The sequence below is a fragment of the Pleurodeles waltl genome, chromosome 3_2, assembly GCF_031143425.1.
Source record: "Pleurodeles waltl isolate 20211129_DDA chromosome 3_2, aPleWal1.hap1.20221129, whole genome shotgun sequence".
Classification (NCBI taxonomy): Eukaryota; Metazoa; Chordata; class Amphibia; order Caudata; family Salamandridae; genus Pleurodeles; species Pleurodeles waltl.
In genome coordinates this window covers 77,486,828-77,511,290 of record NC_090441.1, presented here as the reverse complement: position 1 = coordinate 77,511,290, position 24,463 = coordinate 77,486,828, and the positions used below count along the sequence as shown (strand labels likewise).

Below are 24,463 nucleotides of genomic sequence, written 5' to 3'. Positions count from 1 at the left end.
GTTGCAATGGAAAATTGTAGAAATATCACAGGACAGTGATATCAAGTGTCTTAAATCTTTAGAATATAAACAAAGTCTCTTTCAAGCACAAGTACCTGGTTGGGAGTGGAAAAATCTCCTCAGAGGGCCACAAGAGAAGAGGTGCGTGGAAAAAGGATGTGTGCGTCGATTTCTCCCCAGCACACCCGGACTTGCGTCGTTATTTTCCACGCGGGGAAGTCGGCGTCGTTTTCCGGCGCATAGACAGTCTCGTTCTGTGGATCGCGGGGATTACCAGATGTCCCGGGTCTGTGCGTGGATTTTCCTACTTGTTCTCCGGCTGCGCGTCGGTCTGCGGGGCTGCGCGTCGAAATTACGATCTCACGGCAGGCGTTGCGTCGATTTCTCCTCTAGACTTCGATCTGCGGGGCTGCGCGTTGAAATTACGATTTCACGGCAGGCGTCGCGTCGATTTCTCCTCTAGAGGTCGGGCGGCGTTGTCCTTGCGAGGCCGTGCGTCGGGTCTTCGATCGTCCCAAGAGCGTCGCGTCGATCAGCGTCGGAGTGCGGCGTTTTTCTCGCTGCGAGACAAGCTGTGCGTCGAAATTTTCGGCGCACGGAGCGTCCAAGTAAAAGAGAGAAGTCTTTTTGGTCCTGAGACTTCAAGGAACAGGAGGCAAGCTCTATCCAAGCCCTTGGAGAGCACTTTCACAGCCAGACAAGAGTTCAGCAAGGCAGCAGGGCAACAGCAAGGCAGCAGTCCTTTGTAGAAAACAGATAGGTGAGTCCTTTGAGCAGCCAGGCAGTTCTTCTTGGCAGGATGTAGTTTCTGGTTCAGGTTTCTTCTCCAGCAAGTGTCTGATGAGGTAGGGCAGAGGCCCTGTTTTATACCCAAATGTGCCTTTGAAGTGGGGGAGACTTCAAAGAGTGGCTAAGAAGTGCACCAGGTCCCTTTCCAGTTCAATCCTGTCTGCCAGGGTCCCAGTAGGGGGTGTGGCAGTCCTTTGTGTGAGAGCAGGCCCTCCACCCTCCCAGCCCAGGAAGACCCATTCAAAATGCAGATGTATGCAAGTGAGGCTGAGTACCCTGTGTTTGGGGTGTGTCTGAGTGAATGCACAAAGAGCTGTCAACCAAGCCCAGCCAGACGTGGATTGTAAGGCACAGAAGGATTTAAGTGCAAAGAAATGCTCACTTTCTAAAAGTGGCATTTCTAGAATAGTAATATTAAATCCGACTTCACCAGTCAGCAGGATTTTGTATTACCATTCTGGCCATACTAAATATGACCTTCCTGCTCCTTTCAGATCAGCAGCTGTCACTTCAACAGTGTATGAGGGCAGCCCCAAGGTTAGCCTATGAAGGGAGCAGGCTTCACAGCAGTGTAAAAACGAATTTGGGAGTTTTACACTACCAGGACATATAACTACACAGGTACATGTCCTGCCTTTTACCTACACAGCACCCTGCTCTAGGGGTTACCTAGGGCACACTTTAGAGGTGACTTATATGTAGAAAAAGGGGAGTTCTTGGCTTGGCAAGTACTTTTAAATGCCAAGTCGAAGTGGCAGTGAAACTGCACACACAGGCCTTGCAATGGCAAGCCTGAGACAAGGTTAAGGTAGCTACTTAAGTGGGTGGCACAACCAGTGCTGCAGGTCCACTAGTAGCATTTAATCTACAGGCCCTAGGCACAGGTAGTGCACATTATCAGGGACTTATAAGTAAATTAAATAGTCCAATCAGGTATGATTCCAGGTTACCATGTTTTAGGGGAGAGAGTATATGCACTTTAGACCTGGTTAGCAGGGGTAAAGTGCGCAGAGTCTATAAACCAGCAAAAACAGTGTCCAAAAAGTGGAGGGAGGCAGGTAAAAAGTTAGGGGTGACTACCCTAAGGCTGTCAGGTCTAACATGTGTCCCCCCCAGCTGAAAGTGGGGAGAGCTACCCGACCTCCTGGGAGCTCTCATCGCTAAGGCGGAAGTACCTGGAGAGACCATCAGCATTGGCGTGGTCAACTCCTGGGCAATGTTCCACCGTAAAGTCCATCCCCTGTAGGGAAATGGACCACCTCAAGAGTTTTGGATTCTCACCCCTCATCTGCATGAGCCATCTGAGGGGCCTGTGGTCTGTCTGAACCCGGAAGTGAGTCCCAAACAGGTAGGGTCTTAGCTTCTTCAGTGCCCAGACCACAGCAAAAGCTTCTCTCTCAATAGCACTCCACCTCTGTTCCCGTGGTAATAGTCTTCTGCTAATAAAGACTACTGGTTGATCTCTGCCCTCCTCATTCAGCTGTGCTAGGACTGCCCCTATGCCATGCTCTGAAGCGTCTGTCTGCACAATGAATTCCTGGGAGTAGTCAGGGGCCATGAGCACGGGGGCCGTGCACATGGCTTCCTTCAGGGCGTCAAAGGCTTTCTGACAAGCCTCTGTCCAATTCACCAACCTAGGTTGTTTCTTGGAAGTGAGTTCTGTCAAGGGTGTTACAATGGTACCATAGCCCTTGACAAATCTGCGGTAGTATCCTGTGAGGCCTAGAAAGGCTCTCACCTCAGTCTGCGTTCGCGGTGGTTGCCAGGCCTTGATAGTTTCAATCTTGGCCTGGAGGGGCTGCACCTTGCCACCACCCACTAGGTGTCCCAAGTACACCACGGAACCCTGCCCAATCTGGCACTTACTAGCCTTGATGGTCAGGCCTGCCTGTTGCAGGGCCTGAAGCACCTCCTTGAGGTGAAGCAGGTGTTCCTCCCAGCTGGAACTGTAGACAGCTATGTCATCCAGGTAGGCTGCACAGAAGGCATCCTTGCCAGCTAGGACCCCGTTAACCAACCGTTGGAAGGTAGCGGGGGCATTTTTCAACCCAAACGGCATCACCCGGAACTGGTAATGGCCATCCGGGGTTGAAAATGCGGATCTTTCCTTGGCCCCCTCAGTTAGGGCGATCTGCCAGTACCCTGAAGTAAGATCAAACGTACTCAGGAACTTGGCAGCGCCTAGCCTGTCCACGAGCTCATCAGCTCGGGGGATGGGGTGAGCATCAGTCCGTGTGACTGAGTTGAGACCCTGGTAGTCCAAACAGAACCGGAGCTCTGGCTTCGCACCTGGGGCAGTAGCCTTAGGGACCAACACCACTGGGCTGGCCCAGGGACTACTGGATTTCTCAATAACCCCTAGAGTCAACATCTTGGAGACCTCCTCCTTGATGCTGGCCTTCACCTTATCCGACAACCTGTAAATTTTGTTTTTCACAGGGAGACTGTCCCCAGTGTCAATATCATGAACACAGAGGTGGGTCAGTCCAGGAGTAAGGGAGAACAGGGAGGAGAACTGCTCCAACAGCTCATAGCAGTCTCCTTTCTGATTTAGAGTCAGGGAGTCAGACAGAATGACCCCGCTTACTGACCCATCACCTTCTTGGGCAGAGAGGAGGTCGGGGAGAGGTTCACTCTCCTCTTCCGTTCCTTCATCTGTGACCAGAAGCATGTTGATCTCTGACCTCTCAAAATGAGCTTTTAGTCGGTTCACATGGAGCACCCTTAGGGGATTCCTAGGGGTTTGGAGGTCCACTAGGTAAGTGGCCTCCCCTTTCCGCTCCTTTATTTCAAATGGGCCAGACCAGCGGTCCTGGAGAGCTCTGGGCTCTACTGGCTCCATTACCCACACTTTGTCTCCAGGTTGAAACTCTACCAGGGTGGCCTTCTGGTCATACCATTGTTTCATCACCTCTTGACTGGCCTCAAGGTTATCTTGGGCTTCTTTCCAGAAGCGGGTCATCTGGTTGCGGAGGGCCAACATATAGCTGACCACATCCTGAGGGGGTGTCTTTGGAGCTTTCTCCAATCCCTCCTGGACAATGCTTAAGGGTCCCCTGACAGGGTACCCGTAGAGAAGTTCAAAGGGACTGAACCCTACCCCCCTCTGGGGGACCTCTCTGTAAGCAAAGAGAAGGCATGGTAAGAGGACGTCCCACTTACGCCTCATGGCCTCAGGGAGGCCACCAATCATGCCTTTCAGGGTCTTGTTGAATCTCTCCACAAGACCATTAGACTCGGGGTGATAGGGTGTGGTGAACTTGTAAGTTACACCACACGCATCCCACAGAGACTTCATGTGTGCAGACATGAAGTTAGTGCCTCTGTCAGACACTATTTCCTTGGGGAATCCCACACGGGTAAATATCCCCATCAGGGTTCTGGCCACCACCTGTGCAGTTACGGTCCTCAGAGGGATTGCCTCTGGGTAACGGCTGGCATGGTCCACCAAAACCAGGATGAACCTGTTGCCTAAGGCAGTTTTGGGGTCCAAGGGACCAACAATGTCGATGCCCACCCTTTCAAAGGGGGTGCCAATGACAGGAAGTGGAATCAGGGGGGTTTTAACCCTTTTTCCTGCTTTACCACTGGCCTGGCAGGTAGGACAGGATCTGCAGAACTTATCTGAGTGTGTCCTCATTTTGGGCCAATAAAAGTGGGTGACAAGCCTGTTAAAGGTCTTGCCCTGCCCCAAATGTCCTGCCAGGGGAATGTCGTGAGCCAGACCCAGTAGGAAGGTTCGGTAACATTGGGGGACCACCAGCATACGTGCTGCCCCAAAGCCCGGAACCTTAGGCTCACTGTAGAGGAGATCATTCTCCCAATATAGGTGGTGATCGCCAGAGGCGTCGCCTGCTGCCTGGTGTGAGGCTTGTTTCCTCAAACCTTCCAGAGTGGGGCATTCTTTCTGCGCCTTGCAGAATTCCTCCCTGGTGGGTCCACCCTCAACTTGCCAGCCAGCAAGCTCAGGTAAGTCACCTAGGGCGGCAATGTCTTCCCCAGTTGGCTCGGGAGCCTCCTCCTCAGGAGCCCCGTCAGTCACTGTGGGAACTTCTAGGGCCGGTTTCCCGCACCCCTGGTCCCTCCTCCTGGCAGCTCTCTGGGCCATCGTTCCAGGCTCCAGATGCCCTTGACTTCCCTCTCGGTGAGCCATGGACCGTGTGGTCATGCAGACCCACTCAGGTAACCCTAACATCTCCAGGTGAGACCTGAGCTCCACTTCTTTCCAAGCAGTGTGCTCAAGATCATTGCCTAACAGACAATCTACAGGCATGGCAGGACTCACAGCTACTTTCAGAGTACCAGAGACCCCCCCCACTCAAAGGGAACCAGAGCCACCGGTAGGTGACTCTCGCGATTGTCAGCGACTCTGACCTGGTGGAATGTATTAGGTACTATCTGCTCTGTTGACACCAGCTGACTCTTGATAGTAGTCATACTGGCTCCTGTGTCACGCAGAGCCTCCACCTTCTGCCCATCAATGGTGACCCACTGCCGGTACTTGGAAGTATTTCGGGGCATGTGGGCCTTGGGCACCATTTCTCCTTCTCCCAGGGACACTAGGGAAATCTCTACCTGCTCCCCAAAGCTATTTGGGTCCATCTCCCCCCCGAGCGCTACACTAGTTAACCCAGGTGCCTGTCCGGTAGTGGACGGTGCCCTCTTGGGGCACTGTGGATCGCCTTTGTAGTGACCATACTGGTAACACTCCATGCATTTGGGGCTAGATTCCCCTGACTTGTCATATGTCCCTGGCTTTTTCCCAAATTTGGAAAAGGAAGGGTTGCCACCCCCTCCCTGGGAATTCTTTTGGGGGCCTTTAGAGAGTTCCTTATCTGCAAGTTTATCTCCCCCCTCTTTCTTCTGTTGGGAACCCTGACCACCTTTGTGGGAGTCCCCCCCAGGTACCTTCTTGGACACTCTGGTGCTAACCCAGAGGTCCGCCTCCTCAGCAAGCTTCCTGGGATCAGTCAGCTTACTATCCACTAGGTGCTGGCGCAAATCTGTATAAGTAACATTAAGCATATGCTCTCTCAGAATCAAGTCATATAAACCTTTATAATCTGCTACTTTGTTGCCCCGCACCCATCCATTCAGTGCCTTACTGGAGAAATCAAAGAAATCTACCCATGTTTGTGTGGTTTGTTTGGTGCTGTCCCTGAACCTCTGACGGTATCCCTCAGGGGTCAGCCCAAACTTGGCAAGTAAAATGGCTTTCTGAAGTGGGTATGTGTTTTGATCAGGTTGATCCAATGTGAGAAGTGTGTCCCTCCCCAATGGCGGCACATAACCCCACATAGCTACCCCCCATTGCCCTTCAGGAACCTCATGAGCCCTTAGTGCAACTTCATAAGCAGCTAACCATTTATCTATGTCATCTCCCACCACAAAACTGGGCACCACATTTTTGGGTATACAAACCTTCTTTTCTCCAGCAGGTCCTGTCTGTATGCTGCCACCATTATTGCTGGATTCAGACTGTCTCGCCTTGATCTCCAGCTCCTTGAGACTCAGTTCATGAGCCAACAATAGTTTCTTTTCAGCCAAAGCTCTTTCAGCTTCCACTTGTTTGGCTGCTCTTTCAGCTTCCGCTTGTTTAGCTGCCCTTTCAGCGTCAATCTGTTTGGCTGCTCTTTCAGCCTCAGCTTGTTTGGCTTCTCTCTCTGCCCTCTTCTCCTCCTGTTGAGCCTCAATTTTCAGTTTGGCCATTTGCAATTGGAACTCCCTTTCCTCTCTCCTTTCCTCTGCGGTCAGGCTTTGCATAGAGACACTGCTCCCTGGTCTGGAAGGGGGCACAATTGCAGTGGTAATACCATCCACAGATAGTGAAAATTCCTCTGAGGGGCCATGTTCTGGCTCCTCTTCCTCATCATCCTCTAAATGGGCTTCTGCCCAGGCCCTCAGCGCCACTTGAAAGTCCTCCTTTCTGGAGGCCCCCTTGGGTGGGTACCCTCAATGCCCTGCAGAATCCTCTTAGTTGTTTGACCGTATATGCATCCAACTGGACTAGGTCAAAGTCCCCTGTCTGAGACCCAGTCAGAGACATGTTGAGTGAGGATTTAGTTTTTGAAAATTGTCAGGAAAAAAATCAGGTTTTCAAAAAGAGATAAAAATCAACTGTGGGTAGGTAGTGACATACTTAGCTACTGTATGTCACTGCACAAATACAAGTCCTGTCCTCACCGCTGATCACCAATGTTAGAAATGGGGTTTTTGGTTGGCAGTCAGGTTACCCTCTGTCCAAGCAAAAGCCCTCACTCTAGTCAGGGTAAGTCACACACTATCCAAGATTATCCTGTGCCCACCCTCTGGTAGCTTGGCACTAGCACTCAGGCTTAACTTAGAAGGCAATGTGTAAAGTATTTGTGCAATAAATCATACAATACCACCATATAGCACCACAAAAATACACCACACAGTGTTTAGAAAAATATATAATATTTATCAGGATAATTGTAGGTCAAAAAGAATAAAGTTGCAATGGAAAATTGTAGAAATATCACAGGACAGTGATATCAAGTGTCTTAAGTCTTTAGAATATAAACAAAGTCTCTTTCAAGCACAAGTACCTGGTTGGGAGTGGAAAAATCTCCTCAGAGGGCCACAAGAGAAGAGGTGCGTGGAAAAAGGATGTGTGCGGCGATTTCTCCCCAGCACACCCGGACTTGCGTCGTTATTTTCCACGCGGGGAAGTCGGCGTCGTTTCCCGGCGCGTAGACAGTCTCTTTCTGTGGATCGCGGGGATTACCAGATGTCCCGGGTCTGTGCGTGGATTTTCCTACTTGTTCTCCGGCTGCGCGTCGGTCTGCGGGGCTGCGCGTTGAAATTACGATCTCACGGCAGGCGTTGCGTCGATTTCTCCTCTAGACTTCGATCTGCGGGGCTGCGCGTTGAAATTACGATCTCACGGCAGGCGTCGCGTCGATTTCTCCTCTAGAGGTCGGGCGGCGTTGTCCTTGCGAGGCCGTGCGTCGGGTCTTCGATCGTCCCAAGAGCGTCGCGTCGGAGTGCGGCGTTTTTCTCGCCGCGAGACAAGCTGTGCGTCGAAATTTTCGGCGCACGGAGCGTCCAAGTAAAAGAGAGAAGTCTTTTTGGTCCTGAGACTTCAAGGAACAGGAAGCAAGCTCTATCCAAGCCCTTGGAGAGCACTTTCACAGCCAGACAAGAGTTCAGAAAGGCAGCAGGGCAACAGCAAGGCAGCAGTCCTTTGTAGAAAGCAGACAGGTGAGTCCTTTGAGCAGCCAGGCAGTTCTTCTTGGCAGGATGTAGTTTCTGGTTCAGGTTTCTTCTCCAGCAAGTGTCTGATGAGGTAGGGCAGAGGCCCTGTTTTATACCCAAATGTGCCTTTGAAGTGGGGGAGACTTCAAAGAGTGGCTAAGAAGTGCACCAGGTCCCTTTCCAGTTCAATCCTGTCTGCCAGGGTCCCAGTAGGGGGTGTGGCAGTCCTTTGTGTGAGAGCAGGCCCTCCACCCTCCCAGCCCAGGAAGACCCATTCAAAATGCAGATGTATGCAAGTGAGGCTGAGTACCCTGTGTTTGGGGTGTGTCTGAGTGAATGCACAAAGAGCTGTCAACCAAGCCCAGCCAGACGTGGATTGTAAGGCACAGAAGGATTTAAGTGCAAAGAAATGCTCACTTTCTAAAAGTGGCATTTCTAGAATAGTAATATTAAATCCGACTTCACCAGTCAGCAGGATTTTGTATTACCATTCTGGCCATACTAAATATGACCTTCCTGCTCCTTTCAGATCAGCAGCTGTCACTTCAACAGTGTATGAGGGCAGCCCCAAGGTTAGCCTATGAAGGGAGCAGGCTTCACAGCAGTGTAAAAACGAATTTGGGAGTTTTACACTACCAGGACATATAACTACACAGGTACATGTCCTGCCTTTTACCTACACAGCACCCTGCTCTAGGGGTTACCTAGGGCACACTTTAGAGGTGACTTATATGTAGAAAAAGGGGAGTTCTTGGCTTGGCAAGTACTTTTAAATGCCAAGTCGAAGTGGCAGTGAAACTGCACACACAGGCCTTGCAATGGCAAGCCTGAGACAAGGTTAAGGTAGCTACTTAAGTGGGTGGCACAACCAGTGCTGCAGGTCCACTAGTAGCATTTAATCTACAGGCCCTAGGCACAGGTAGTGCACATTATCAGGGACTTATAAGTAAATTAAATAGTCCAATCAGGTATGATTCCAGGTTACCACGTTTTAGGGGAGAGAGCATATGCACTTTAGCCCTGGTTAGCAGGGGTAAAGTGCGCAGAGTCTATAAACCAGCAAAAACAGTGTCCAAAAAGTGGAGGGAGGCAGGCAAAAAGTTAGGGGTGACTACCCTAAGGCTGTCAGGTCTAACAGCCAAGATATAATCCAGCCCCTAAATTTCAGTGCACATGGTGCAGTATTTAAAAACTAATGTAGTGTAATAGTATAAGGAAAAAACTTGACTGTCCAAGCAAGAATTACCAAACAAGAGAAAAAGTTTTAAAAAATCACACCAATCTGAATCGAACATAGTTATTAAAGTTAAAAAAAAAACATTATGGGGTGAGAAACAATGGAACATTATGATAAGGTATCACATAGGTCCAGTAAAGTATAGTCCAACTAAAGCTACCAAAATATCGAGTGACCAGTGCTGCGAACAAAATTCTTGGTAGGGCTCAAAAAAGCATAGGTACTTAAGTGACATTCAGAATTATTTTCAGCACTGAACAAAACATTGCAGATTCCAGAGAAATAATAAACCTGTGGAGAGCTTCTAGTAGTAAAAATATCAGACAAGTCTCTTTTCTTTTGGGATAGTCACACGTCAGTGAGAATGCTTAAACTCATAGCAACATTTCCAAAATGGGGGTCTCTTACAGTCTCTTCTCAGTCTCTTCTCTAGGGCTTCCTCTTAAAGGCCCTGTAGGCAAGCTCAGACTTCTCAGAAGACAGGGCTAGGCCAAGGCCAAAACGTAATGTGGCCATCTGAATGCTTCTTATATCCTGGCAGGTAAAAACAAAAAAAGAAAAAAAAACTTCAGGGAAAGAAAAATTATATCTGGCACTTAGTGGTCTGGCTGCATAGGTTTCCTCATTAATAATGAAGACAGCAGGCCTGTTTGTAATTAAAAGTCTACATCTAAATATAACTTCAGGAGATAGGGGCCCTGGAAAGCATGGGCACTGAGGCATGGGCCTTCTCCCCCACCTCTCTCCCCTCCCCCGCAACCTGTCAAAACCCTGGACAGGGCAGAGCTGTGTCTTCCACAACTTTGGAAGAACAGTGTCTGCAAAGAAGACAGGAAAAGATGGAGCAAGTCTCCATACAGCCCACATCACACAACAGAGAGGTATCCTCCTCTTTCTTCGCCAAAATACCTCAGCTTCTCTTACTTCAGTGGGTGGGCAAAATGTCCTAAAGTGCCAAATAGGTAGTGGCTGGTGAAAATAACCTACACAGTGCTGAATGACTAGAGCCAACATGGCCACATTCAAGTGATTTAATGAAGAATATCAAGGATAGAATAGCGAGGGACAAAATATTGAGAGGTAAGTGCAAATAGGGGAGCATAGGTTTACTATTTGTAACTCCACATCTATATAGTTTAAAAATTCCTATATCACCAAGATACATACATGTAGAGTTAGGTATAGAAGTCTATACTTACTATCCAATAGTTTGTTTTGACATTGTGTCCCCTCTATTGTGTCCCATTGAAACTGGTGTTGAAAATAAGAGCTCACACCTCCTCTAAGGTAGGAGTGCTGGAAGGAATTGCACCCCACCCTCAGCTACGGCTCACAGAAAACACAACCAAGGGATGCAACAAAGCAATTATTTTAGCTTGAGGTGTTTGAAATTTCATTAATTCAGTGCTAATTTCCAGGTACTGGGAAACACCCACATATCACAATGTAAAAATACATTTGTGAAATGTATATCTTTTTGTTTCTGATATAGTGGTTCAAGTATCATATCTGTTTTTCTTTGAAAAGGAATCACTGTCACCTCCACAATTCTACTTTTAGACTCTCATGAGAAAATTACGTTTTGGTTTTTGAACAAGCTGGATACTGTGAATGTCAGGTTACAGTTGACAGCTGTCAGTTTCGAAATGTGCCAGTCCACAGACAGAATGAACGCCCTGCAACATTTCTCTTAATAATAAGATACATATGTGAAAGCTTGTAGCCCACCCTACTGTATCCAACCTACAGTGTATGGCATTAAAAGTATTATATATTTACTTGGAATTATAACTTTCATAGATTCACATGCTTGAATCATTCCCCGTCGTCGAGATGGGAGTCCCCGGTCCCTTAGAAGGCCTTAGGCCTTTCAGTTTAGTAGCATAGCATGTCATAGTCATTCTTAAAAAGGGACTAAACCTAAGAGTCAACCAATCAGGTGACACCACCCTGAAGAATCCTCTGAGAGAAGCTCCAGTCCCTCAGATTACCTACCGCACGTCGTGTTAGGGAGTGCTATGGAGTCTCCACTGAGCTCTGCTCAGTTTTTCCTGTCACAATCCCTCAAAGTGATTTCAACTGATTTGCTACTGATTTTCTCATCAACATTTCACAGATTTACCCTGGATATTAGGTGTTATGTGTTTTTTGGTGTTTCAAACTGACATATAATTATAATAATATGTCTGACACACCTAAAAAGAACTCTTAAAACCCTGTGGCACTTGCAGAAAAAAAGAGGCTCCACATAGATGACCCTCACCAGGATTGTATATATTGTCTCTATCCTGCCCATAAAATCAGGAACTGCAAGGTATGTTGCATGTTTTCTATTAAGACACTAAATGACTGTGAAGGATGCCTCCTTCTATGGCTCCAGAAACTAAAGACAGAGAAAATCCTGTCTCTGATAAGAGTTACATGTCATCTATATCCTCTCAGAAGATGCCTCTTAAGTGACTTAAAGATGATTTGACAGCTCATTCCTAAACGTGTCCAGGAAGGCTTCTCATGCCTCTCACAAACACAGCCCATCTAATTCACCCCATAAGAGTGACCTCCTTTCAAGACAAAAGGAGAAGACTACTTCAAGCTCCTCCAAAATGGTGACACCGCTGTCGATGATGACTCCGTTGTTGACAACACCACCAACATCAACTACAACACTTCCATTGACAGTGATCTGCCTATCTATGGTACTTACCCCGTCGATGATACCCTCATCGACGAAGAAACTAAAGCCAGCTTTTCCCTCCAGCATCAGGTCCCGTTCAACGCAGTCAGATTCCAACAACTTCGGTGCCGCTTCAGCTTTCAACTCCCCCACCTATGGAACAGTTGCCTCCTCCTCCCCAGGTAACACATTCTCCAAAAGAGGCACATTTAGATGATCCCACATCATCAGATAAAGAGAGAAAAGATGGTAAACTCCAGGACTACCATGGTGAATTGGATGATTATTTATTACCAACACCCTCATCCCTGTCACCAACTCCAGTTGACTCCCCTCCAGAGGACATAGGAGGTTTCCACAACATCTTGGAAAGAGCAACGCTTCGCTACGGACTCTATATCCCTGCAAAACAAAATTACTGCTTGCTTTATGATTTCAAGGAACCTTTCTGAAAAACTATCAGGGCCATGTCTGTTATTGAATATATGTGGGAAGATGGCCTAAAGGTGATGCGCAATCCAGCATCAGTTCCAGCAGTATTGCCACATCTTGATGAAAAATATAAGGCCCTGGAGAACACACCAGCCTGCTTGACTGGTCATCCCAAACCAGTTTTCGTCATCTCTCAGGCAGCACAAAGAAGATCCAGGAATCCTTCCACACCCCCATCAGCACTTTTGGACATAGGGAAGCGTTTTTCAGCTATGTCAGCGCTCAAAGTCAGAGCAGCAAATTCACTGGCTCTACTTTGTAGATCTGATCAGCAGCTATGGTCTGATAGTGCTCCATACCTGGATAAGCTTCCGGACGACATCAAAGGAGAGGCTAAGAAAATTGAAATGGACCAAGAACGCACATCTTCAGATGTGATTGATTGTGCAATGGATGTTGCTACTACCGGATTCAGGCAGCTGGCTGGGGCAGCGGTTGTACTCCGTTAAGGCTGGCTTATAGCTACCTCGTTCAGGCCTGAGGTTCAGACCAAAATATTGGATCTAAGCTATGACGGGCAAGCATTGTTTGGGAAGCACATCGATGACACCCTCCAGGCAACAGAAACAGATACAGAAACGGCCAAGTCGTTAGGAACATTTCAATACAAAAAGTTGCCCTTTAGTGGCGTCCGAGTAGAAGGGCAACTACGTTATAGAGGGGGATAACAGCAATACTATTATCTCACATATTCCTCCTGTAACCAACAATTTTGGTCCCAATACCCGCAAGGACAACCACCATTTGCAGCCTATGTCAGATCTCCTCCCAGAGGAAAATTCAGACGACAGGGCAAGGACACCAACCGTCGACAATGACGTAGGCCAGGCACTGGCTGCTTCCCTTCCTTTTCCAACCAAGGTAGCAGGGAGAATAACCCACCATCTGTACTGCTGGTAGTAGATAACAACTGATCAATGGGTTCTAGACCTGACCGGTCAGACACATGCTGGAATTCATACAGACACCCCCTCCAACATCACATCAACCTTCTGTATAAAAACATCTGCATCTTCTCAAATGGGAAGTCAAGACCATTATCAAGAAAGGGGCTATAGAAAAAGTTTCCTCTATTTCAGAGAGGGAAAGGTTTCTACTCCAGTTTCTTCTTAATTTGCAAGAAGTTAAAGCAGTGGAGACTAATCTTGGATTTAAGAAACCTGAACAAGTACCTCCAAAAGCATTCTTTCTGAATAGTGACTTTTCAAGAAATATGTTACAGCTCCTAAACAAAGGAGACTATGGCCCTCATTACAACCCTGGCGGTCGGCGGAGAAGCGGCGGTCTTACCGCCAACAGGCTGGCGGTAAAAGTTTTGGAATTATGACCATGGAGGTTACCGCCATGGTCATCCGCCACTTCTCCGATCCGACCGCCAGGGCGGAGACGACCGCTGGGCTGGAGACCGGGGTCTCCAGCCCGGCGGTCGTCACAATACTGCCAGAGGCATCATGACCCGGCTGACCGCCACGGATTTCATGGAGTTTGGAACCGCCATGAAATCCATGGCGGTGAGCACTATCAGTGCCAGGGAATTCCTTCACACCGGATAACGTTCTTAGGAGCTGTGCTAGACACAAACCTGAACAGGGAATACCCCATGAAAAAGAGACAACAAAAACTTATCAAATTGACGCAGTTAGTACAAAAAAGGTCACTTTCCGTTCTCCTTTACAAATCTCTTCTGCGCATGATGTCTTTCTGCATTCATCCACTACCATACTGCTGTCTACATATGCATCCACTTCAGGAGCGTTGGACCCTCAGTGGGTGCAGGCTATGGGAAGTTTCATCGGCATCATCCAAGTCACTCCACCGAAAGTCAGTTTGCTCTCTTGAGGGACACAACCAGTAAACCTTCCATTCTTGACTCGGCCCTCTTCCCATCAGGACCTTCGCATCAACCTACTTGAGTTAAGAGTAGTGCATCTTGCTCTACAAGTGTTCCTTTCCAGGATTCAACAGTAATTCTAAAATATTTTTTCCCAAATCTTCAGACATCAGCTGAAAGAGAATTGCACTCTCTGAATATCAAAAGGTGCTTTAAGTTTTAGCTAGACTGAAATAAAACTTTTTGTAACTCCAACCTACTCTTCGTAGCATCCAGCACTCCTAGAAAGAGTTTCCCTCTGGCGACACAAAGTATCTCCAGATGGATCTGTAACACCATTCTCTTATATCATCAAAAAACTGACAGACATTTGCATTCAAACGTACAAACTCATTCCACTACAGTCATGTCCAGATCCATTGCGTTGTTTGCGGATGCATCATTACCAGATATCTGCAGTCATGTCCAGATCCATTGCATTTTTTGCGGGTGTATCATTACCAGATATCTGCAGAACAGCAACCTGGAAGAGTGCACACACCTTCATGCAACATTACTGCATGGATTCAGAAGTCCTCAGAGATGCAGCAGTAGGACAAGCAGTTCTAAGGCACCTTTTCCAATAAAGGTGAGCCATTTCTTTCTACCCGCCATCCATTTATTTCTTACGCACATTTTACCTGCTATTTACATATATATATATATATATATATATATATATATATATATATATATATATATATATTTATGTATTATCTTTCACATTAAATGGCATGTATCTATAGAACATGGTCTCATTGCTGCTCGTTATTCTGATTCAAGTATTTATGTGAATCTATAAAAGTTCCAATACTGGAGTAAGAAAATAAGTTACTTACCTGTAACTGTAGTTCTTCAATATTGGAATCTTTCATAGACTCACATGTGACCCACCCGCCTCCCCAGAGAAGTTCACCTTTATTACAGTTCTACATATATGCAGTAGTGGTTGGAAAACCTGAGAGACTGGAGCTGCTCGCAGGAGGGTTCTACAGGATGGTGTCACCTGATTAGTTGACTCTTAGGTTTATTCCTTTTTTTAATAATGACTATGATATGTTACTAAACCAAAAGGCCTAAGACCTTTGTGCTTCATGTCTCTAATGACATTACTTATTTAAGGTACTGGTAACTTCCATCTCGAAGACGGGGAATGATCCAAGCATGTGAATCTATGAAAGATTCCAATACTGGAGAACTGCAGTTACAAGTAAGTAACTTATTTTCTTCTCAGTACCACCCCAATGATACAGTGTTTGGAGAAAATATTGAGGCAAAAATAATCTATGGACAAAATATTGTGTCAAGAATATTGAGGACAAAAATATTGTGAAGGTAAGTTTGGGGACGCAAAGTTTTACTATACTTACCTCCACATCTACATACCTTGACAATATATATATATGTATATATATATTTATATCTGTTTCCCAAAGTTACAGTCCGCACTCCCCAGAAAAAGAGTTAAAGAATTTTATTCACAGAGCAAGTTCAAAACAAACAAACAAATATACACGTTTCGGAGAGTGCCTTCTTCAGTGTCAATGATCTTATCACATGAAGCATATTAAGTAACTAATTTCATTGTTGTGTCACAGTCATTGAAATGAATGAAGGACAATACTTTCTTGGCAGAATAAATACTGGGTAATGTGGCCGCCATCTTAGAATGATTTTGAGTTAAATAATATACACAGTCTAAACTAATCAACAAAATATATCATCTTTGATACAATTAAAGAAAATAAAAGAAAAAAAAGAAAAAAAAAGAAATCATATACAGCCCTGAAGGGGCAGCCCGCCATCCTCTCAACACATTCATACATCAGAAGTTATGTAGCCCTAAATGGGCATATCACAAAACAACAAAGTTTCAATGACATTCATCAACTTACCCATATATACACATGGACAGACCACAGTAATTCATGCTGTCTTACAGCAAATATTACACATGTAATGTACTCGTGATTATAAATGTACTGCAAGCTCCTCATCCCTATTCAAACCGTAAGGTTTCTTTGTTTGCAAGTCTGTTATATAACATGACTCTAGTCGTCTTAGTCTTAAAGTTATATCACCTCCCCTCTCCCCATGTGGGACATGATCAATGCAAAAAAACTTTAGCAAATTATTATTGCCTTGATGTAAAAGCGCAGTGTCTAGCTATCAGATATTCAGCAACCCGATTAATAATTGCCCTCATATGTTCTAGAATCATTTTTTTGTAGGATGTTTTGTAATACCTATATATTTCTTCTCACATGGACACTGCACGCAATAGATAGTATACACAGTATTATAGTTCAGAAATGTCCATACTTTCTTAGTTTTACTACATTCTGGCACACCAAGACCTGTTGTCACTATATGTATACACTTTGTATCTTCTACAAGGGTAAAAACACTGAACAGCTCTTGAATTCGTTTTTCTAATGTCCTGCATAAGATAACTCTGTATGATAGGTCTCCCTCTTCTATATGTTACTAAGGGATGATATGGTATATCATCTTCCATTCACAAAGGGTGCCCATTCCCATTTGGGAACGGGTTACCTTCAGATTGAAGTTGGTTGTAACTGTAATTGTTTTGCTATTGCTTTCACGGTCGCAAAACAATCTCACATCCCACTGCGGCTCACTATGATGAAGAGCCGCCCTTGGCAAGCCCCTTCCTAATAGCAACTCGCAAACCTATTATGCGAGTCGGTAACAGGTTAGCAACTCGCACAATAGGACTGTTACATAGGGAAAAGCCTTTTCCTTGCAACAAACGGCCCATTGGGATAGGCATACATCTGGCCTCTAGTTTAGAAAAAGAAGCATTTTTTTTACTTCCCTTTATCTTTGGTGCTGGTTGACGAATCTTCACAACATTTTTCCCAAAAATGTGACGCTTATGTGAGCTGCTGTTGTGAATGTTTTGAGGTGATCCATCAAGCGATGGCCGAGAAAAAGGGGTTGTCCCCAAACCGCATTTGTTTTTCCATAGGGATTTTGAACAGCGATAGCGCCTGAACCACTGGACGCAATTGCACCGAATTTGGCAGAAAGGTAGCTCTTCGTCCAGAAAGCAACCTTTTTGTTATTTGGTGTAAATCCGTTTAGTAGCTTCTTAGTAATTAAAGAAAAAACACATTTGTATATATGGGGTTGTGAAGGCTTTGCGAACCATCCTGATCTCATGCTTTTTTTAAAATTTTGATCAGGAGCCATGACAGTTCAGCTGAAATTTGTTTAAAAAAAAGTGTGGCTCTCCCACTTGTTTCACTAAAGCCTCCAGGTGGGCCAGGTCCTGCCTCCCGTGCCCTAAGGTAACTACAACTCGCGCCCTTGCCATGCATCAAATTACGGCGCCCATGACATCTTTGCTAAAATCATTGATAATATCAGTGTAATATTTGCAGCAAAATCTTTGACCAAAATACTGTGCGTGGCGGGAGCGCAAGTTATAGTTACCTTAGGGCACGAGTTATAGTTACTTGGGATACCTCTAACTATAACAGGTGAATGTCTGTGGTTTTGTATGTTTAAAATGTGAACATAACTATAACGTCCCTGTAACCTTTGAGTTTTTCAGTGAAGATCTAAATATATTTAGATATATAAAACATTAAGCTATGTAGATGTGGAGTTAGGAACAGTAAAACTAGACTTACCTATTTGCACTTACCTTCTTGATGTTTTGGTCTTCAATATTTTTGACACAATATTCTGTCCACACAATATTTTTGTCATCGATATTCTATCAGACATCCCAGTGACCTAGTAAGCGAATACTGCAAAACCATGGGTGTCCTGGTAACATGGAATCACAATTTAAATACCCATATGAGGACCTAGTTAATAGATTACAACCCTTACCACCTACTAATGTCTGAGAGTAGTGTCACTTTACAAGAATAATTAGGCCAGACAGGGTACTGCTTAAAGGATACCAGATAATGTGATTTCATGATAATGCACTGTTCTGGTGATACTCGAGTAGTAATGTACACGCTCTATTGAGTATGGTCCGAACAGGTTTTACTGATCAGTCCATGCTCACAGGAGATAGGATGCATTCAGTGTATGCCTAATTGCATTTGTTGAAGTACGTGAGTCGTGAATAATAAACACAAGAATATACATTTCCATGATAGGATAAAATACCAATTAAAAATTACTCCTCTGATGCAGTTGTGATGTATGCTCCTTTGCGCAGACATAGCAAACTGTCGCAAAATTGCTCAAGCAAAGGAAATCCAACCACCTTAGAAAATCACTTAGATAAATAAAATGCAAATGCACACCACTTGTCTACGAAGCGATGCTGTGGGAAAGGTCAGTTCCGTGAGGTCTGAGCACGGGATACTAGTGCCATCATACTTATGGGGACACTACTGAGAGGGTTCTCAGTATGGGAAAGGTTACTTGCATACCTTTGCACACAGCAGCTGACCTCCTCGGGATGTTCTTGTTCATTGGCACAATTGTCTTCATCTGGATCCTGCCACGTATTCTTCCTCATTAGAAATTTTATTTGGTTTCAAGAATTTAGGGGATAACTCCTATCCAGCCTCACAACACGGGCTGATCACTTCATTGGGGTTGGTGTAGAAAGCTGGGAAGGCATCTCATCCCCTTACTGCATTGCCCTGATCAGCTTTGGGCATGTGGAGTGTCTTTTCATTTCTCAGAAGACCCTTGGTTTGCTTGATTTGTACAACTTTGAGCACAGGCTGCATCAGCTGTGTCCCTTTTTTCCTTTCCAGCTGCGGCGAATGCAGGAGATGCTGCAGAAGATCCAGAGACAAATGAAGAAGGACATGCATTAGCTGCACCCTTGTCCTCTGGCATATTCACTCAGCGATAAACAATGTTTACATCTAACACCCCATCAGCTCGGACCCAGCAAAGCAAGCCAACATCAACAAGGAACCCTTCACCTTAAGACATTAAGCCTTATGACAGCACACTCTCTATATGTTCAACCACTCCCCGCCCTGGAAGCATCAGAGGATAATAAAGTCTAGTAATATTTAGTACTTCCCATGTGTGCCCATTTATTCCTGGACTCATAGGGAAATTTAAAGGAATCCTGGGCCTGACGTGCAAAGAACAGTGAAATAATGCACGAAAAATGCTAATGCATTTCAACTAGCAGCAGAGCTGTCTGCATCATCGAAACATGTCGGTCATTTCTACTTGTCACGCCAGAAAATATTCTAGGTATTTCCTTTTGTGCGTGACATTCCTTTGAATGATCCCAGAGCAACCTTTTGATGGTTGAGAAAGAACTGGTTGCAATTACCCTTCGACCCCAGGTATTTGGTATGTTTGCAAAATGTTTCCAGTGTTTGTGGCATAACTTTATGTATATATTTCCAATCAACACTTGCTAATGTATGTGTTTACATCCACTTCTCACCTGTCCTTGGCCTGTGTCCCTGCTCCCATCGTTGGAATCCTCATTTGTTTTCCCTTGTGTGAAGCCTACAGTCAATTAGCCAAGTGAAATTTGTGGTCCAAATAACCAGTGATATGGGAGATTGATTGAAATGTGTGATTACATCAACATGCTGATTTTCTTTTGTGCTGATGATGCATCAAGTTTACTATCTCTCTATTCTGCAGTATCCACTGGTGGAGGAGATTCCACAGCAGACCAGAGACTGAGGGTCCCCACTGGTTGAGACGTCTGTTTCTCTCAGCCAGAACCGGAGCACAGACATCTTAAGCTCACTGTGTTACATACCTATACTGTTGTGAAGGCTCAGAGCAAATGTCCACCATGCAATCTTCTTTTAAATTACAGATCTTCACAGTACCATCAAATACAGGCTTTTCCATTTTTAATTTATCCTAGTCTGAAAATACACTGCCCTGCATCAACCCTGCACTGTGCTACTCTAAATATCTGCACTGCAGCCTGTGAACCTGGACTGTCCCATCCCAAAAGCTGTGCTTTCCCGGTCAGAACTTGCTCCAGCACTGGGTCATTTATAGATTCAATGTACATGGAATATCCGCTATATCTCTAGTGAAACATTGAGGAGGTAAACATCTTGCAGCCCTCATTCTTCTTCGTTAGACTGCTTACTATCAATATGTCACATAAAGGTCTATGTTCATGTGCCAAGTTAGATTCTTTTTTCATCTTGGTATAGTCTGTGGACCCGGGGGACTGCTGCATTCAGTGGCAGGCCTCAGCTGCTCAGCCGTAAAGGCTTGAGTTTTTTGCATAAATAGTTGTTTTAGATCTATCATTTTTATTGTTTAATTTGATCAGGTGTATAAATTTTTTAATATGATTTCTATCGTCTGCATTGCGCGATTGTTTGGTGTGGTATCAACTTCCTGCTAGAGCTAGACTTACTTCTTTTGGTTTTCTGGGCTTTAGTGTTAAGTATGGTTTCTTCTCTTCAAGCAGTATGATTGTGGGAGGAAGCTGGAAATGAGCAGGGCCTTTTACCTTTGTTACATCAAACGCCTTCCCACCTGGAGTGTCTGAACACCACTAAGACTCAAGACTATGAGCCACGCAGTCAATATATTAAGAAAGTCCTGGGCGGTGGACATAGGGGCAGTAGAAGGGGCACTACCAGTATTGTCTCTTCTCCACATATTTTTAAATCAGGCACTATGCTGCTCAAAGATTAAATTCTAAGCCTAGCTCCCTTGACACAGTACTAATGTGAAATCTCCTCTTGGGGCCACCTCGGTAAAAAATAGATTTTAATTGTAATTATAGTCAGAAAGGACTCAGAGGAAAACATTACCCAGGGACCACCACCTTTCTGTCCTGAAAACAACTTTGAGATTTATTTCATCCTTGATGTCAAGAAATTCTCTGCTGTTGACCTTCAGCATCCCAAGGCAGTTCTTAGGGGCACTTTTCGACACTGTACCGTAAAATGCTTCGCAGGAAAGACTTCAGTTTTTTTCTGGTCTTTGTCCCAGGTCAAGAAGTGTTCATTAACAGTAGACTGTATATTCCTTCCACTTATGCTGACTTACACATGCTAAGTACAGGACATGAACCTGACATTACTGTCCTCACCACTGATTACAACCTTCATATCCTCTCCATCACAGAAAGCTGCCTCAACTTCAGCTGTGTCCACGGCTACCCAATCACACATTAAACACACACATGCAAAACATATGGTGGTCTCTCCATCATTCACAGGAACTTCCCACATATCACAACTCTCCCAATACTGTGCAGCACATAATTATTCCATACGCCTGCAGTTTCCTATACAATTCGTGTAATTACTGCCCTCCCACATATAGCAAATACTTCGGGCCTGATTCACAAAAAGCACTTTTGTGTACACTTACACTTTTGAGTAAGTTTACTATTTTTTAGTATTCTTGTAGCAACTTACACTTTTACTTACACTTATGTAGTAAGTCCAGCACTACATATGCCCAGCCACTGATACTGCAACACCCTCCCGTGGAAAATAATAGAGGTATGGACTTAAAATAAAACCCCATAGAAAATAATATTATGTTAAATTAAATGATCTAAAACAGTTAAAAATCTAAATAAATCTAAATAACATTTACACAATATATAAAAATAGTATACATTTATTACTTAGTTATAAACAAGTTAACATTTTGAATTTAAAAATAATGTAACAATAAATGTAATTAAATCACCTATTTTGAATTTAAAAATAATGTAGCAATAAATGTGATTAAAAATGAATAACTCCCTTATTCAAATCAGTAATGCCTGTGCCTAAAATCTGCAAAGTAAGTGTACCAAGCACACAGTCCTGTACCAAATCTGAGGTGTACTGCACAAAATCAGTAAACCCGCAGGGTCGCACACCACCTCCTACTACCTGTCCTTGCCAAAGTCATCCCTTGTGTGCCTTTTGCTGATTGGCCAGTGCTGCTGCACATTGATGCTCTGCCCTGTTTTCAGTCTGCTGAGATCCAAATGTGAAGTATGCTGCTAGGAAGTGTCTCCCTTCTATTCCGAATCTCACGTACCTGGTGTAAATCTCTACTGTGAAACTGCGCCTGCCGCCTTCTACAGTAGGGCAGTGTGCTCCATCATCTTTGCACCACTGTGGGAAAGATATTACATGCCCTTCTTTACAGTGGTACAGGACACATCACAGGTGCACAACACCATGTGCCACTTAGTAACAACTTTTGGGGAAATACCAAGTCAATCTGTACCAGCCCTTCAACGCAGTACTGTAGCACAGGTATTACAGTACATCCCCCACGCCCCAGGACTATGTGACAGGTAAAACCAGCCCTTCCCAGAAAGTAGTGTGGGATCTTTAGTACTGCACCAGTCCTGTTCTGAGATACTGTGAGATGGCCAGTACCCACCTTTCTCTGTTGTGCTGTAAGACATGATGATAGTCTTTGGCTACAGTACTGTAAGCCGGTTAATGCATGCCCTTCTTGCAGTACCGTGGGACACATATGACCTGACCTTCTCTGCAGTACCGAAACGTTTGGTAGCCATACTACTCTTCAGTGATGGGAGATTACCAACATCTGCCTATCACTGCAGTGCTGTGAGTCAGTGCATGGGTACCATGTAGGACTGTGAAAGAGTCAGCAGCTGCCCTGTTCTATGATGCCCTGTGTGTTCCTGCCCTGCTCTGTAGTACTATGGCCAGTACAACTGAGAGGCAGCGCTTTTTAGCCCTATGGTAAACCTCCATATTTCTTTCTCTTAGATGCATGCTTCTGCATTAGGCACTTGATCGGCTTCCAGATAAATATCCACCAGAGTGCATGCAAGCTGTTGCTAGGTGGACACGCGTGCCTGTATCTGACACTAACTGCTACAAATGGATGCCCAAGTCCCTCCAGTTCACCATGGTCCATGATGACCCTGGGATGTTCTATCCTGCTAATAAGCACTGGAATTAGTGTGACTTCCTGTCCTGCAGGTTCTGCTATGGCAAGACTGCTGTGGGTGGTTTCTCCCATGTAAACCTTAGTGCAGCTTTGAACCAGCAAGGGCTGCTACTGATGCAGGGACGTCCATCCTGCTGTGACCACAACGTTTTGGGATTTTGCTATCTGGCCACCTGTGGAACATTCCACCCTACCAGTGGGCCACAGAGAGGGCTTCAGGAGGATATTCAGTGACAAAATGAATTGTATACTTCCCAGTCACTGTCAAGAGAGTCCTCCGTACGTGTGGAACCGGATCAGTGCATCTAACTACCAGCTCAATTCTTTGCTATTATCGCCGAATCAGAATAAAATCTAGGGGGGCCACTTAAACCCCATAACCAATGGTATATGTGTGTGTGTGTGTGTGTGGTGTGTGTGTGTGAACCTCATCTCAGCCCACCTGAAGTCTCTGCCATTCCCACCTGGAAATGGCTGGTGTTAATACTACTGGTAAAATGTGCAAAGCAGCAGAGAAACAGTATTGTCAAGCATAACTTGATTTTTACACAGGCGTCTATAAACCAAGAGGTAAAAGACATGGCAAAGGGCAGTCCTGCTGGTTGGACTTTACTTTACAAATTGACATGGGTCATTTCAATAGCCCCTAAGTGTTTCTATGAATAAACAGGTTTCTGAAAATTCAAGCTGTTCGGCATTAAAACAAGAGAACAAATCACTCTGTAATCCTCGTTCCAGAGGTGTCTTTTTCACCCTAATGTCCCCTGATGCTTTCTGTAAAGAAATCGGCTACACAGTGGGTATAAATATATCCAGAGAAACCTTGAAAGAGGCAACATGTGCTTTCCTCATTGAGCCAACGAAGATAACGCTTTTCAAATTATTCTCTTCCTGCTATTTTCGTACCAGTAAAATGAAATGTTGCATGTTTACCATAAATACATTTACTAGAGTATACAAAGATTGAACTATATAAATTCCTATAGATTTTAGTGGAAATATTTTTAACCCTCCACAATGTTGTTATGAAATAAATATGTCTTTAATGGTCTTCTTGAATAAGTCTCTTTTATGTGAGTCAAGATTGAGGGGGGATTCTGTGTTTGTGGTAGAAGAATAAAAAACATGATTCAGGCAGCGCTTTGTGGTGGCATGCACATATCATGACCAACAAAATCAAGGCGCCCTTCCTCAAAGCTGTCCTAGAGGTGTTGACCAGCTACGATAGAACCTGGAGGTAGGATTCTCAGAAACTCTGATAAGAAAGTTGTCTCCTTACCCAGTGGAGTCCACGTGGAGA

General features: G+C 45.0%; 1 protein-coding gene across 3 annotated transcripts in view; it reads left to right on the top strand.

Moving 5' to 3' along the window:
- The window catches only part of LOC138286494 (septin-4-like), a 363,706-nt gene extending 339,492 nt beyond the window's left edge, over window positions 1-24,214 (top strand). For 2 of the 3 annotated variants that reach the window (XM_069226791.1, XM_069226789.1), the window contains one exon: window positions 19,035-24,214. In XM_069226791.1, coding sequence (XP_069082892.1) covers window positions 19,035-19,097 — 63 coding nt within the window. In that variant the 3' untranslated portion in view covers window positions 19,098-24,214. The remainder of the gene's footprint in view (window positions 1-19,034) is intronic. The other variant, XM_069226790.1, reaches the window with a different exon arrangement.
- The last annotated feature ends 249 nt before the right edge of the window (window positions 24,215-24,463 follow it).